The 14,692-nt window shown below is 50.8% G+C and overlaps 1 protein-coding gene across 4 annotated transcripts in view; it reads left to right on the top strand.

Annotated features, from left to right (window-relative positions):
* The window catches only part of LOC140900196 (uncharacterized), a 72,256-nt gene that overhangs the window by 31,170 nt on the left and 26,394 nt on the right, over nucleotides 1–14,692 (top strand). For all 4 annotated transcript variants that reach the window (XM_073317040.2, XM_073317042.2, XM_073317041.2 and 1 more), the window contains 4 exons: nucleotides 1,905–2,055; nucleotides 7,684–7,766; nucleotides 13,929–14,084; nucleotides 14,259–14,555. In XM_073317040.2, coding sequence (XP_073173141.1) covers nucleotides 1,905–2,055; nucleotides 7,684–7,766; nucleotides 13,929–14,084; nucleotides 14,259–14,555 — 687 coding nt within the window. The remainder of the gene's footprint in view (nucleotides 1–1,904; nucleotides 2,056–7,683; nucleotides 7,767–13,928; nucleotides 14,085–14,258; nucleotides 14,556–14,692) is intronic.

Below are 14,692 nucleotides of genomic sequence, written 5' to 3'. Positions count from 1 at the left end.
CCCCATGGGTCAGATTGAGGCAGCAGATGTGGGACTCCCTCCAGCTCCGAGCTGTCTGTACTAGTGGAGAGGGGGTCCCCGCAAGGGGTTCTCTAGCAGTTTGGTGCAGTGGGGGAAAGCAGCTAGCAGGTTTTCAGAAGGCAAACCCAAAAGAGAGAACAAAGGTAGATTCCCCATGCAAGAGTTCAGTGTGTGTGTGTGCTTGGCAGGCAACATCGGGACACAAAATGGCGGTAGGAAGGGGAATTTGGTCCTGTTTAAAGGTGCAGGACTCAGGAAACTTGGCTTAGCAGATCAAACTACACGCACCGTGGACACCTCTTCTGTCTTTCCGTGTAACGTCCCGCAGTGTGGCAGGAGCTCTGGAAAGGACGTCTGGATTGGCGCAGTGTGCCACATGCATATGGTGAGGGAAGGTCATGGTCGTTGGGTGAAATCCAGAACCATGTGCCAGACCAATGAAAACGTTTGGGTGAGGAGCATCTCCAAGAAAACACATGCTAAATCCATCGGCCGGTTGGAGACTTTGGGACAAGTAACAGCACTCCCTCCCGCTTAACGTGCACCATGCGCTGTGCTAGGATGGGTGGCTTCCATGGAGAGTCTCCAGTTCTTTCTTCCCTGTTCTGTTACTCGGAACCGAGACGTTTTTTTCCTTGCCTTCTCAGGTCCCTCCTCCCCCAAATCCCTCCCTCAGCGAGGGTTAGAAACTCTCTCCTTGATGTGTCTGGAATTGTTTGGCACCTCACTACAGGAACCAACTTCAAGAGGAAGCCTTCACTCTCTACCCCGGGGGAAAAAGAGGGCAAAGAATCCCTGAAAATAAATCTCTGCGTCCCCTCTCCTCCCTTCTATCAGCCTCCAGTGAGATGACAGTGGGAAGTGCAGGAGGTGGCCTGCTTTCGTTGGCAGTAAGATGAAGTTTTCTGGGCTTAAAGGGCCAGGCAGTTTTGTGGCTTGCTGCCGTTTTCATACTGGGTATGAGCCAAAAGCCTGGATCCAGATCCCCCATCCCGAGCTCTCAGGAGTTCCTACTCCCATATGGGAACTTCACGGCCCCAAGCATCACCCGGGGCAGCGTTACTTGGCGGTTGAAACACATCAGAGGGCTGAATGAAACAGGCAGGTGGGTCACAGTCCCAGATCCCATCGGAAATGCTTTGACAGCCTGACACCCACCGCCGTGAGTAGCTCTGACTGACTGACTGGCCTTCACAGCCTCAGCCAAGAGGCCGGGATTGTTTGGCGCTTGGAGGCTCAACTCTCTCGCCTGGACAGGTGTCCCTCCAGCTCCAGGGCATGTGTGTAAAGTAGAGGGTGTGGGTGACGCTTGTGTCCAGGGACAGAACAGATGCCTGCCAGGAGTGGGTGGGTGAGATTCTGTGGCCCGCATTGTGCAGGAGATCAGACTAGGCAATCATAATGGTCCCTTCTGACCTTAATGTCTATGAATCAGTCCAGCCTGGTGAGATTGCACTAAAATAATGCTGTCTGGGTGGTCAGCACTAGAAATAGGCCAGGAAATAGCATTGCGTAGTGGAGCTGAGGGCATTTCAGCATCCGGTGTGGCTATTCAGGGCATGGGGCTGTTACTCTGTAAACTATTCTAGCATGTGTCTAGGTGGGGAGAGGGCCAGGGGAAATACAAGTATGGAATGGACTTTTGGCTTCGACTCTATTCCTGGCTGCCAGGGGGACTTTGGAGACGGGGGTGTGAGGCTGAGGTGGGCTGCAGAGAGGGCCCTATACTGGAGAGGTGTGATAGAGGTGGGACTGCAACTACGTGGGCTGGCAGTGCTTTGGAAACGTCCCAGCAGAGGGGATCAAACAGCCGCTGGGGGGGGGGGGGGAATTTGCACCAACCCTGAGTGTTGCTTTTTTTTTTTTTCCCCCTCCCCGTTCAGAACCAGCACGAAGATGTCAAGAAACAGCTGCTTGACCTGCAGCTACAGCAGAACAGCTTGAAACTAGAGCATCGCAAGACGGTGGAGACCCACAGCCAGAAATACGCCCAGCTGCAGCGGGAGAAGGAGAGTGAAGTCACGGGCTTGCAGGGTGAGCGCGGCGGGGAGCTGGGCCACTGGGAGCAGAAGGCGCGACGGATGGCGTGGGTGTGGGAGAGGGTGCCCTTCTGCCTGTGAGCTCCTGCTCGTTCCCTTCCGCAAACGCCAGAAGGATCCTGAACAGAGTACAGGCTAGTTGGGCATGCGTGTATGAGAGAGGCAGGGGAGGGAGGCTGGGTCAGTAGAGACAGAAAGCTGTTTAATGGTCTGTATTGAGTGAGTTTGGGTCTCAGTCTGGTTCCCAGGGTCCATAGCGTGCACCATCCCCATTGGCAGTCTGAGCCAAGAGGCCAAGGCCTGAAGAGTTCAGGCTCCATGAACTGCCTCTCACCGCAGGAGGTTCGGGATGCATCCTGTTGGCATGGGTCCGTGGGGAAGCTTGCCTTGCTGCCAGCCATGCAGAAACTGTCCTGTGGGTAAACAGAAGCCGTTGGCCCCAGGGTTCTCACCCGCAGAGCTGGGCGAAGAACGGAGTTTCTGGCTCGCTGGCAGTTTCCAAAATGTGTTTTGGGTCGAACACGACGTGTCATGCGACCCGAAGCAAAAGGCTTGATCTCGATTTTTTGAGTGGGTTTTACGCCTTTTTAAAACAAATGAAAGTTGAAGTCTCAAACCCGAAAAGGAGTTTTGACTTTCTTAATTTGGGGTGGGTTTTGGTTTTTTGTTTGTTTTACACGAACCATTTGGTGAAACGGATACAGAATCACAAAATGTTTCGGCGTCGCCACATCTGCATTTTTCACAGGGGCGGGAGGGAAGTTTTGGCTGAACCATGTCGCCCAGCATCAATCATGAGCACTGACTAAGCTTCAGGCGAATCGTAGGGAAGCCCAGTTAAGGGTCTTCTGAGTAGAATTCTGCCCAAGGGTGGCCCCACTAGTCTAAGTGGTGAGTGTTTTAAGTTCAGCACAAGTTGCATGGAAGGCACATGGCCTCTGTGGCAGTGAAGTTTTCAAACTGCCTGGAACGGGCAGGACAGTACTGAAATTCCACACCTCCCTCTTTGGGTCTAGGTATTGCTACCACACCCCTCACCATGGTATCTGGGCCCTTGTTCTGGTACCCAGAGTCCTCATGGTGCTGCATGATGAGTCACTGACACAGCGGAAGGGAACGGCTTGCTCTGGAGGATCCTAAGGGTTGTCCAAATCCAAAATCGAAGGCTCTGAAGTGCTATTGTGCTAGCCAGTGGGTTGCCCACGTGGCATGAGCTTCTGCTGGAGCAGAAGGATAGAAACACGCTGGGGCGGGTCTAGCTGGGATTCTCCATGCCTGTGTCCCACAGTACACCTGTGTGTACCTACTTTCTCTGAGTACCGTCTGCGTATCAACATCTGAATTCTCGCCTCACTGTTCTCCTCTGAGGAGCTGAAGGCTGAGCCCCTACGTTCTTTCTCTCCCGACTCCAGTTTCCCATCTCTTGCTTCGCAATTGGCGGTTTGATGAACTGCATGTGCTGAGTTTGGTTCTGGGATGTTGTACACAGTATAACGCTCATGTCCTTCAGAAGGGGTGCTGCTCAGCACGTGTGTAAAGAACACTTCAAAAAGCCAGCTAGATGGAGCCTTTGCCCTGTGGCTTATGGCACAGGGCCAAGGGATCAGGCTATTTTAATCTTGCTAAGTCATTGTCATCATCTTTCTTGCCACTTCCCTGTTTGGGGTTGCCGACTTTTATAGAGTTTTTCCAAAACTCATGATTGTACACCTGGCTGTCTTGCAAATTGGTCTCTGTAAGGTCTGCTGATATCTGGTCCCTGTACCAAGCTTTTGGCCTCTGCCTTGGTCATCTTCCATCCATGTTTATTGCAGGGGCTGGCCTATCGCTATGAGTCTCAGATCTCTGCTGGACATGTCCATTCCAATGTAGCCTTATCTCCCTCAACTTGTCTTCAGTTGGGGCAATCCAATCTTAGGCCCCTTATAATTTCATTTCATTTTCTGTCACATTTGACCATCTCAACACCTTCTTCTCTGTGATGGAGAGCATTCAGATTTATTTTCGTGTGGCTGGCCAAGTCTTTTTGTTCCGTACATTAGGATAGGTTGAATTATAGTTTTATGTTCTCTTCCTTTTAACTTTACTGGCATCTTTTTGTCACATGTGGGTCAGCTCCCACCATTTGCACGAAGCAGCTTCTGCGCGATGCTGGGGGGCACCATTGTCCGCAACCACTGATCCTAGGTATTCTTTCACTCTCTAAGCCGTCTGCCTGTGATTTCTTTTTATGGTGTGTCGTCCTCCTTCAGCTTTCATCACCTCAGTCTTACCAGCGTTCACTCAACTTTCACCCTGTTGCCACTGTTCAGAGTTGGTTTGCCGGGTCTCCATACATATCACAAAGTCACCAGCGAACCGTTTATTCCAAGGTGGCTCCCTTCGGATATTCTCATTTATCATGTCCAAGACAAGTGCAAAAAAGTGGATCCGCAGTGCAGGCCAACATTTACTGGAAACTCTCTGCTGCAGCCCCCTTTGATTTTGACTGTGGCAGTTACTCCATTGTCTATATCACGGACAAAAAGGACGTATCCTTCTGGCACACCTCTCCATCACAAACTCCACCAAACTAATTCTCTTGGTACACAGAGGTGCTCGGATACTCGGTCTCGTAAATTCTAGAACCTACCTATATACTCATTCATTAGCCCGTTCATTTATAAGCCGACCCCCCAAGGTGGATAGGTAAAAATAGTAAAAACTGTATGACCCTTTCATAAGCCGACCCTATATTTCAGGGGTTGGAAAACTTTGGCTCCCAGCCCATCAGGGTAAGCCGCTGGCAGGTCGGGAGGTTTTGTTTACCTGGAGTGTTCGCAGGCACGGAGCCCCTCAGCATGCCACTTCCCACAGCTCCCATTGGCTGGGAACAGCGAACTGAGGGGCTCCATACCTGCAGACGCTCCAGGAAAACAAAATGACAATGTATTAGATATTCAATTCAATGATTTCATAGAATTTAAAATCATCACATTTTGGTGTAGGCCTGTTTATAAGCCGACCCCTGCTCTTTGATGTGTCCCTTTTTTACCAAAAATATTTGGCTTATGAACGAGTATATATGGTACATTTTGGAGTAAATTTAACCCTCCCTTTTTTAATTCGCGGTAAGCATACATAAAACTCTTCTAATGGCAGAAATTGCTGCAGGGAATGCTGATACCTCTAATTCCTGCAGAGCATGTCTATTTAGTTCAATTTTTATTGAGATCGTGAAATTTTCGAGGTTCATTTCTAGCCCCTGGATTGGGTCTGAGAGAGTGAAAGCTGCTGATGGGTTTTTTTTTTTACTAATATTTGAGTAATGCTGCTAGGGCGGAAAAATAAACCCTACGTGCAAGCTAAACAGATTACCCGAATATTTGATTCCATCTCTCTCTTGGAAACACACAGCGAAAAACAGCGAGGAAAATGATTTTTATCAAAGCAAAGGGGGAATAAAGCTCAGAAAAACCACTTAGGGGCAGGAAAAAATCTATTCAAGGAGTCTGACTTCAGCCTGAGATAATGGACATTCAGTGCCCATCTTCCCGGCTGCTCGTTCACTTGGTACGATACCATTCCTGCATTATTAACTCTAAGCTGGCTGGTAAATCTTTCTTTTGTGGGAAGGTGGTGGCTGAAACCCCGGTCAATGAAAGAGCATAAGTGATCCCTCTGTCATTGAAAATAAAGGAGGCATCAGAGCAGCTGGAAACCAGGTGGTTCTTACCAGGTTCTTACCAGGTGTTGTGTCGAGAATTACCCACTCTTGGGCCAGGGAGGTGGTTAGAACGGGTGTTTGCCAGCAAGGCAGCTGGGTTGTGTTCTCGGCTCTTGCTCATTTGTGTCACTGGTCACTTTACTGCTTTGTGTCTCTGCCTCCCAGCTGGTAGCATGGAGATACTACCCACTTTTGTAGAGTACTTTGTGATCCTTGGATCACTGTATACTGATTCTTCAAAGACCTCTGAGGCTTGTAAATAGTGCTGAACGAGCTGGGGTCTGCTTCTCTCCCATGCCCCCACGCGCACCCCCATTTTATGTTCCCTGCTGTTTTTTTCCACTCCCTTGTTATAGGACTTTATGTGTAGTAACACCAGGTCTCCCCCTTACAGGCCCTTGCTCTAATCCATGCGGTTCGGATTTCTCCCGTCATGGGGAGCTACCCCTCTGCTTTCTGCAGATTTGACCAGGTTTGAACTTGCACTAGAGAAAAGCTCTAAAGACAAAAGGTGACATCTTGGCCCCGCTGGGTATGTCCACGCTGCAATAAACCACTCAGGGCTGGCCCGTGTCAGCTGACTTGGGCACAGGCTGCAGGGCTAGAAAAACCGCTGGACCCAGGCTATGAGACCCTCCCCCCCTCGGGAGTGACATGCACAGTGAATAGAGACACCATTGTAATTAGGTTTCAGAGTAGCAGCCGTGTTAGTCTGTATCCTCCAAAAGAAAAGGAGGACTTGTGGCACCTTGGAGACTAACCAATTTATTAGAGCATAAGCTTTCGAGGGCTACAGCCCACTTCATCGGATGCATAGAATGGAACATATAGTAAGAAGATATACATACATACAGAGAAGGTGGAAGTTGCCATACAAACTGTAAGAGGCTAATTAGTTAAGATGAGCTATTATCAGCAGGAGAAAAAAACATTTGTAGTGATAATCAAGGTGGCCCATTTAGACAGTTGACCAGAAGGTGTGAGGATACCTAACATAGGGAAATAGAGTCAATATGTGTAATGACCCAGCCACTCCCAGTGGCTGTATGAGGAGTGAAAATACCACACACTCGCTTGCCATGAGGTCCCTCCGATCTATTTGCAGGCTAAAATACACACCAGTGCAGGTTTGAGATTCTAGTGGTGTTTTAATACAGCCTCAGGCAGAGCCCAAAATAAGGCCGGCACAGTCTGTCTCTTCCCTTGGGGATACAGAGTCCTTTCTTGTATTCAGTGCAATGCGGTATGTGGGAATTGGTGCGTAGCCTTTCATGCTCTCGTGAGGATACGAAGAGTTTGCAAGCAGTACAACCCTGATGCTTCAGGGCATAAGCCAGCCGCTGAACAGGTTAGGAAGTAACTTTCCCAATGGCCGGGTTAACCTAAAACTGCCTTCTCCAGGCTTTCTTGCACCATCCTTTGAAGCCACTGGTTGTCTGAGAGAGAGGAGACGGGAGGCTGTGCTGGCTTGGCCCCCTGGTCTGATGCGCTCTGCAGTTGCTGTATGTGGTTGGGGGTTGACCATACTCTGTCACAGATGCCCTGCCTGAAGCGCCCCCCTTCCAGAGTAGGGGCTCTGGCATGACTACCTGCCTGCCAGTAAGCGGCAGGAGAACAGCTGAGCTGCAAGTGAAGGAAAACCTCTTATTCTGACCAGCAAAGGGCATAAAAATGATGACAGCCCCTGACCACCCCCGGCTGCCATCTGGTGTCTAGGTCCCTCTCTAGAGCAGGGAGTTACTTGGGTTGACGGGGGGGCTGGTGGCTTGTATCTGAGAGGATGCTCTAGCCATGCCACCTGCTCTTCCTCATGCTTTGAGAGCCCCGGCGTTTCCTCGTGAGTGAACGGGATGCGAGCGAGGAGCCGTGCGTAGCCGAACCGTTGTGTTCACCTGTGTTCTCTCCCTCCTCTTACAGATACCGTCTTCAAACTCCGAGAGGAGAGCAAGCTTCTCCGGCAGGCCCACCAGGATGTCCACTCTCAGCTGCTTGATGCTCAGGTAATAGATGCTGTTAACAAGGTAGCCAGAACGCAATGGCCTGATCCTGAAGTCAGGTGAATGGTGTTTATAACCGGCTTAGAGCAAACACGCCAACTGGATAAGGCTTCCCAGTTGCAGAGGGACTAATGGCAAGAGGCCTTGTGCTTGTAAAGCCGGTTTGGTCTAGTGACTCAGTGCACCTAGACCTTAAATCGGAGACTGGGCTTTGCTGCCGGCTGAGAGGAGATGAGGAATCTCCTGACCTTAAGGTTTCCCAGGGCTTTCCACTGTTGTTGGTTTGTGCCCTGGCCTCTTGACCAGCACTAGTGACTTTCTAAAGTGTTGTGCTTGCAGAGTGCTTTGAGAAGGTGCTGGGGGGGGCTGAGCAGTGGTCTCATTTGAAGTGTGTGATACTAGGAAGGGAGGGGATTTATTTAGGGGCGGTCACAGGAGGTCTGGATGAAGCTGAACACAGGGAAATGTGAGCAGAGCATCCCAAGAATGAAAAATATCCCCCCGGGGAATAAACTCTGAACTGAAGTGACGGGAGCATCATCCTTGGAGTGCTTTAATTAGCCAGAGCCCTAGGGAATACTGAAGGGAACAGCTCTCCACTGGCTGGGGCATGGCCGGCTCTCCCAGGTGGGGCTTGTCTGTGGAGTCAGTGGTGTACACTGAGTTGCACCATAGACTTTCCTGACTCTGGCTCTCCCATCCCAGTGGGATACCTGAATGGAGAGGACCGACTGGATTTCATGTATAGACTGGGAGGCCATCTGAAAACGAGGGGTGAGGACTCCCTAGCATCTTCCGGAGGTCGTTTGTTTTTAAACAGCAGAAAGAAACCCACCTTCTTTGCTCCCAGTGCCTAAGAGCTGGACGGAAATCTGCCACAACCCAGGCCCTTCGTATGTTCAGTATTTGTTTAAGCTTTGTTCGGGAGACGATTCTTGAAGGTATCTTCCATTCCATTTCCGATGCCCTACCTTTTGGGTTCAGCCTAGGAGGGGCTGCAGCACATCCTCCAGCTCCGAGGCTTTTAATAGAGCCCCCGGCCTTTCAAAGGGACCTGCTGCTCCATTACTACCTTGATGGATCATTCATTGGGGAAGCCTCTTGCCAGCTGAATTTTCTTTTTGTCTCTTCTTCTGAGGAGGGGAAGACAATATCCAGCCCCAGTGTCCAGATCAGCTCTGCCCTCCCTCCTCCCACCCCAGCTCGGTTCTATGGCAATGAGACATGCAGCCTTCTGGCTGTAAGTGGGCTGTTCAGTGCAACTGGAAGCTGTTACCCTTTGATGCTCTGTGTGCAGTGACTTGATGGTCTCAGCTGAGGGGTCTGCGTTACAAGACCCATGCTGCAACTGACTCTCCTCGGTGCCCTGCTCAGCAGTCTCAGCACAAAGATGAGGGTTGAGGCAGGTCTGGAGGGAGGTGTTGGGGAACATTGCTCTGATCCTGTTCATGTTGTGTCCACTTTGTTCGCTAAGGGAAGCCTTCAGCCTCCAGGGCTGCCCCTCAGTGCTCTTCACCAGCACTGAAATCACTTGGAACGGCTGTTTGTTTTTTCTCTCTCTGCTCTAGCACAAAAGTCTGTTACACAATTCACAGATTAGGCAAGGGAAGCAGCTGGTGTGGTTTTAATTCAGACCATCCAAAAGTGTCTGGCAAGTCCCCCAAGGATCTACTTACCTCTAGCACTCAGCTCTCTGTATTATGGAGCCTGGAGTCCTCCATGATCTGCTTTTTTCAGTCTGAATCCTTTGGAAAGAGCTTCACAGCCTGTGTTCCTGCAGGGGCTTTGTGGGGTTGGTTGTATGGACATTTTCCCCTGACATGTTTTAATTCTGCTTATCCCAAACTGACCCAACCCCAATATCATCTCAGAGATCAAAGGTTACACTGATCTGGGACTTGTTCTGTTAGGCCCAGAATGAGTCCCAAGACTATCATGCTACTAGAACGGGAATCAAAACCCTTGGCTTTGGGGAGGAAGAGATTCAGGAACATCTGCTTGTAAGGGGATGAACAAAAACCCTGAGCTGGGGAGAAATCTGGATCTGAGCTTTGGGGCTGAGGCCCACTGCTATGCTAGACTAAGAGACCAGTATGGTCCTGGCAAGGTTTTGGGTCCCCTAGTATTAGGGACAACTGTTCTGCACTCTTAAAAGGTGGTTGCAGGGTGTGAGACCACTGACCGTGAGATCACGCCATTCTGATTAGCAGCTTGCTTCCTCCCCAGCCACTGGAGTTCCAACATATCTTTGCTAAAATCCTCTGAGCCCCTGTTCTCAAATGGTCTGAAGAATCCACTGCTAATCCTAGCTCTTGATGCAAGCAGCTCTTCGGGGATTTGTGTTTTCATTAGGTGTTTGCGTGAGGCATATCACGATGGGGAGCCTGGATCCCTAACTGAGGTCCATAGACACAACCATCGTGCAAACAACAAATGACAAATATAGGCGACTGCTGAACGTCTCTGGCTGCAAAGACGTTGGCTGCAAAGGTGCTTTGGTTGGTGGAGCAGGACAGATGCTTTCAGGACCCGTAAACCTCTCCGAGCACTGGGCTGGGCCCAGCCCTTGAAGTCACAATGATCCCTGCTGCATGACTGAGACAGTAGTAAGCATTAACCAACCTCTCTGTGGGTTAATTCCTCCCGCAATAACCAGCGTGTGTCATTAAACCCAGATCTCAGGAACGTTTCCATCCCGAGTGGTGTTCGGTCACCTTCTGCCGACGGCTATCCAATTAACTGCAGAGAGAAATAGTGCAGGGCAGTCCTGCCTGGTTGAGACGGAGACTCGCTTGGGAATACAAATAGGCACTCGCAAACGGTAGAAAATGGTTCTCCGGCTGCTTCGTGCGCTGATGCTTTTGCAGAGGGGGAGGCCTTGGAAGGGTTCCTAAGAGCGACACCAACAACATGTCCTTGTTCAGCTGTAAAAGCTGCCGAACGGGGGTTGAGTTTTTGAGGCAGGGGCAGAGAGGGAGGCCTGAAGCGCAAGGAGCATGTAACGCATGCAGGTTTCCTGGAGAGGCGCTTGCGATCAACACGGCCCCTGAATCCCAGCACATTGCAGGAGTCCCACTGCTCCAAGGCAGGGCTGGGAGCCACGGGGCCCCCATTACGGGCAGGCACTGCGTTTCCAGTGGGGCACTGTGCAAACCGGACAAAGCTGGGACTTTGCAGATTACCGAGGGACAGGAGAGACCGAGGGGGAGATCAGTGTCTTTCTGAGGCCCTCGAAATGAGCCAGACCCTCCAGCTGCTTTGTCAATATATTTTCTGAAGTCATGTCACCGGCTGGATTAACGTGTTCTGTTGCTAATTAACAGCCTGCTGTCACACTCTCCTGGGCTGTGTGCTAAGCTCAGAAGCGGGGAGCTGGCTGTGGCCGGATGTGGCTGACAGCCAATCCTTCCCCTGAGCCAGGCGCCGGGGGTGCTAAGGGCTGGAGGGGAGTTTTTCTTCCCCTTATCTGCAACATTATTTTTGTTTCCTGGCCTGCTCTGCTCTGGATGGCTCCAGGGAGTGCCAACATCACGAAGGGTTCATCACTTCAGGTTAGTTCCCTGAATCCAGCGCCGGTTGTTGGCTCAAGTCCAGGTCTCTGGATCTGAACGCAGTCGCTTTGTGACAGCTGTTTGCTGGCCCATGTGACATTTAATTGGATGGATGAGGGGGTAGCTGAGTAAATTTCCCCATGGGCAGGTGCCCAAACGACCACCAACGTACTCGGAGACTAGCCTGGTGGTTGAACTGCCTTTCCCCTCCTCCTCATGGCTGAGGCAGGTTGGTGGGACGGCTCGCACAGGCCCGGTCCCTGATGTGCCCAATAAATAAAGGACCTCAGTCAATCCAGCTCCCTCCACTGGGGCCTACTTCTGTCCCTCACTGTTTCACAAATTCTGGACAGCATCCGCTCATTCCTTCAGGGAGTGGTGGGCGTTGTCCAGCGTCTTCTGCCTGGTGTCTCCAGCTGGTGCCCTTGTATTGACCCTCACTCCTATGCCTGTTGTTGTTCTGAGAAATCAGCTGGATCCTGGTGCTGGTGCCCCTCCCTCAGTTTGGGGGCGGGGCTTTAGTTTTGGGTGGGCCTAGGCCCTCCCGCCCAAGATTTAAATAGGCCAGCATCCTTAACCAGCACCAAAGCCAGCAGGTGATGCAAGCGGCTCCAGACATGCGCCCCTGCCCTACCTGACAGCACCCTTCCTGCAAACTGAAATGCAGCTCAGCTTTGCATCGTTTTGGCCTCTTTACCAAAACTCTCAGAAATAGCCTCAAATGTGGATTTAGTGATGTGGGCACCTGTCCTCTACAAAGCAGATTGAGACCGAGCCAGCTTGTATAGGCCATTGAACAGCTGGTGAAGGGTGGCAGGTTTTCGGGGTCAAAACCCGAAGCGCTACCGGTGAGAGGCTCCATGTCCGTTACCAGACACCCTTGTAGCTAAAATATTCTTGTCTGGCTCACTAAGTGCTGAGAGCATTTGCACCTTGGCAGCGAATGCAGGATCAAGGGTGAATAATTCTTTAGCTAAGCACCTCTCAAATGCTCTTTTGTGGATTCTGTGCTGGGGATATTATAGCAAAGCAGTTGGGAAAATGAAGCGTATTTTGTGTGTGTGTGTATCTCTCACACACAAACCCTTTCTCTCTGACATTTAAAAAAACATGTTAAAAGATTATTATGGGTACAAACTGAAGTACTCGGAAATTAGGAAATGCCAGAACTAAGGCTGCTTGTGTTACCTTATTTCACTCCCTTGTGCTGTGTCCTGTGGAAAGAAGAGTTTGTGATTACACAGTAAAAGACTATCATAATCATGCACAAGAGGGTTGAATTTAGGTTGCCATCGACTTCACTGGGGCCAGGATTTCGCTCTTGGTAGCTAAGCAAGCAGATTCCTGCATCAGCCAGCAATTCTTGTAATCAGTGCGGTGCTGATTTGCACCAATCTTGCCTTCCTGCTGCAGATGACAGGTGAGTGTTCATGCAAAGGGAATTTACAGAGCATGCTCATTATCCAAGGACTGCAAAGCACTTGGCACGCCTTAGTAAATTGACAGGAGCATTGACTAGCTGGTGTTCTGATAGTACAGATGGGCGAAGTGACGCACAGAGGGGCGAAATGACTCTCGCCCAAGGCCTTGCAGAGTGAATCAGTCTGTGCCGGGTTTGCTAGAATGAAATCTCTCTGGTTTGTTCTAATCTAGCTAATCTCCTACCAGCTGGGCTGATCCTCTGTGTCCCACAACCCACTCCCTACCTCCTTTCCCGTGCTGCCTTGTCTGTTCTTAAAAAACCACCACTGCCACCCCTGAGGTCAAAGCAAAATATGATCACAAAGGAGAGACTTGAAATCAACAACCTCTGCTCAAGGAAGTTTCCTCCCAAACTTTCCTCTCTGCTTGGAAGACTTATCGCCCAACTCCGGTTTGGCAATCAGATGAAAAGAATTCCCCTCCCCTCCTCCCACGCAGACTTCCCTATGAATAAAACGGAGAGGCGTGCCAAGCCCTTTCACTTTCTAGGGTGGGGAGGGAGGAAATGAGCTGATAAGCCGCAGCAAAGAGAAAAGTGTTACATTTGCCTTGGAGTCCAGGGGAATCCATTTTCATTGAAGTAAATTGAATTGTCAAGTAGAATTAAGCCAATTATTGTCAATCCCTCTGAGATGAACTCATCCACTGAGAAATGGCTCCATGGAAAAGAGCCTTGACCCGAACGTACATGTGACCCAGAATGAAAGGGACCAGAAAACCAGAGGTGTAAGTGCAGAAGGAATCCATTCTGCAACATAGGCTGTGAATAGCACTGTTTGAAAAGTCGGTTTCATGGGTCAGCATTTCCGCTGTAAAAAACGGATGGTAAAAGCTGGACGCCATCAGGCTTGCTGGGGTAGGGAAAAACTGAGTCTGAAATGCGGGACATCCGTGCAGTCGGGACAGATGGGAGAATGACCGTGGCGGAGACTAGCTCTTCTTGGGGGCTTGCTGCAGTCAGTGATGGGGTGGTGCTGGACAATAGATGTGAATTCTCTTCAGCTCCTTCTTGCACACGAACGCCCCACCGCAGTCTAGAGGAGAGCAGGACTCTGTAGTGATGACTTTTCCCGGCGGGGAAATATTAACCCTTTGTCACCTGAGTGTTTATTTACCCTTCTCATTGCCCCAGACCCAGATGGAGGAGTTCAGGCAGCTCAAGGAAGCTCTGCAGAAGATGCCAAGTTTCAAGGAAGTGGGACCTGTGAAGGGGCAACAGCAGCTCCAGGCATTGAAGGAACAGCCCCCGGTGCTGGGCAGCAACCATTTACAGTTCTCTAGGCAGAAGGTACTGTACCCTGGCATTGGGCCTTGCTGGGTTCCAACCTGGGCATGTGAAGTCTCCTGGGGAGAGGAATGCTGCTTGATGGGGTGGCTGAGTACCTGGGGCTAATTCTTCTCCCTTCCTGCTCTCCGTAATTAACACAGCCTTGCAAAATTCTTCCTTCTCTCCTCCTTCCAGGTGTTTGCAGCCAACGGGGCCAAAATGCCGCTGAGCCCCGTGGATCAGGAGAAGCCCCCTGGAGGGAGCCTGATGAGACCACAGATCTCTGGGGTCAGGAGCCAGGGAGAGGGAACTTTGCCCCAAGGCCAGACCTCGCGTAATAATGATGGCCCCAGGCCCCAGGGCAATGTGCTGTTCGCCCATCCCGCCCCACTGCAGGAAGCCAACCCACCACCTGCCTGGCCACAGGGGCACGGGGACAGCCCTGTGATCCGATTCACACGGACAGTGAACAGTGTGCAGAATGGGAACTCGGTAAGTGGAGCGCAGTCAGCTGTGTAATCCAGGCCGGGACCTAGGGAGAGCCTGTGACACTAGACAGCACAGGCTGGGAGCTAGGGAGTGAGCGAGAACCACAGGGTCTGTTTGGGTCCAGCAGCCTCATTTTAAAT

This window comes from Lepidochelys kempii, chromosome 18, assembly GCF_965140285.1.
Source record: "Lepidochelys kempii isolate rLepKem1 chromosome 18, rLepKem1.hap1, whole genome shotgun sequence".
In the NCBI taxonomy this organism is placed as follows: domain Eukaryota; kingdom Metazoa; phylum Chordata; order Testudines; family Cheloniidae; genus Lepidochelys; species Lepidochelys kempii.
This window is presented reverse-complemented; position numbering and strand designations above follow the sequence as displayed.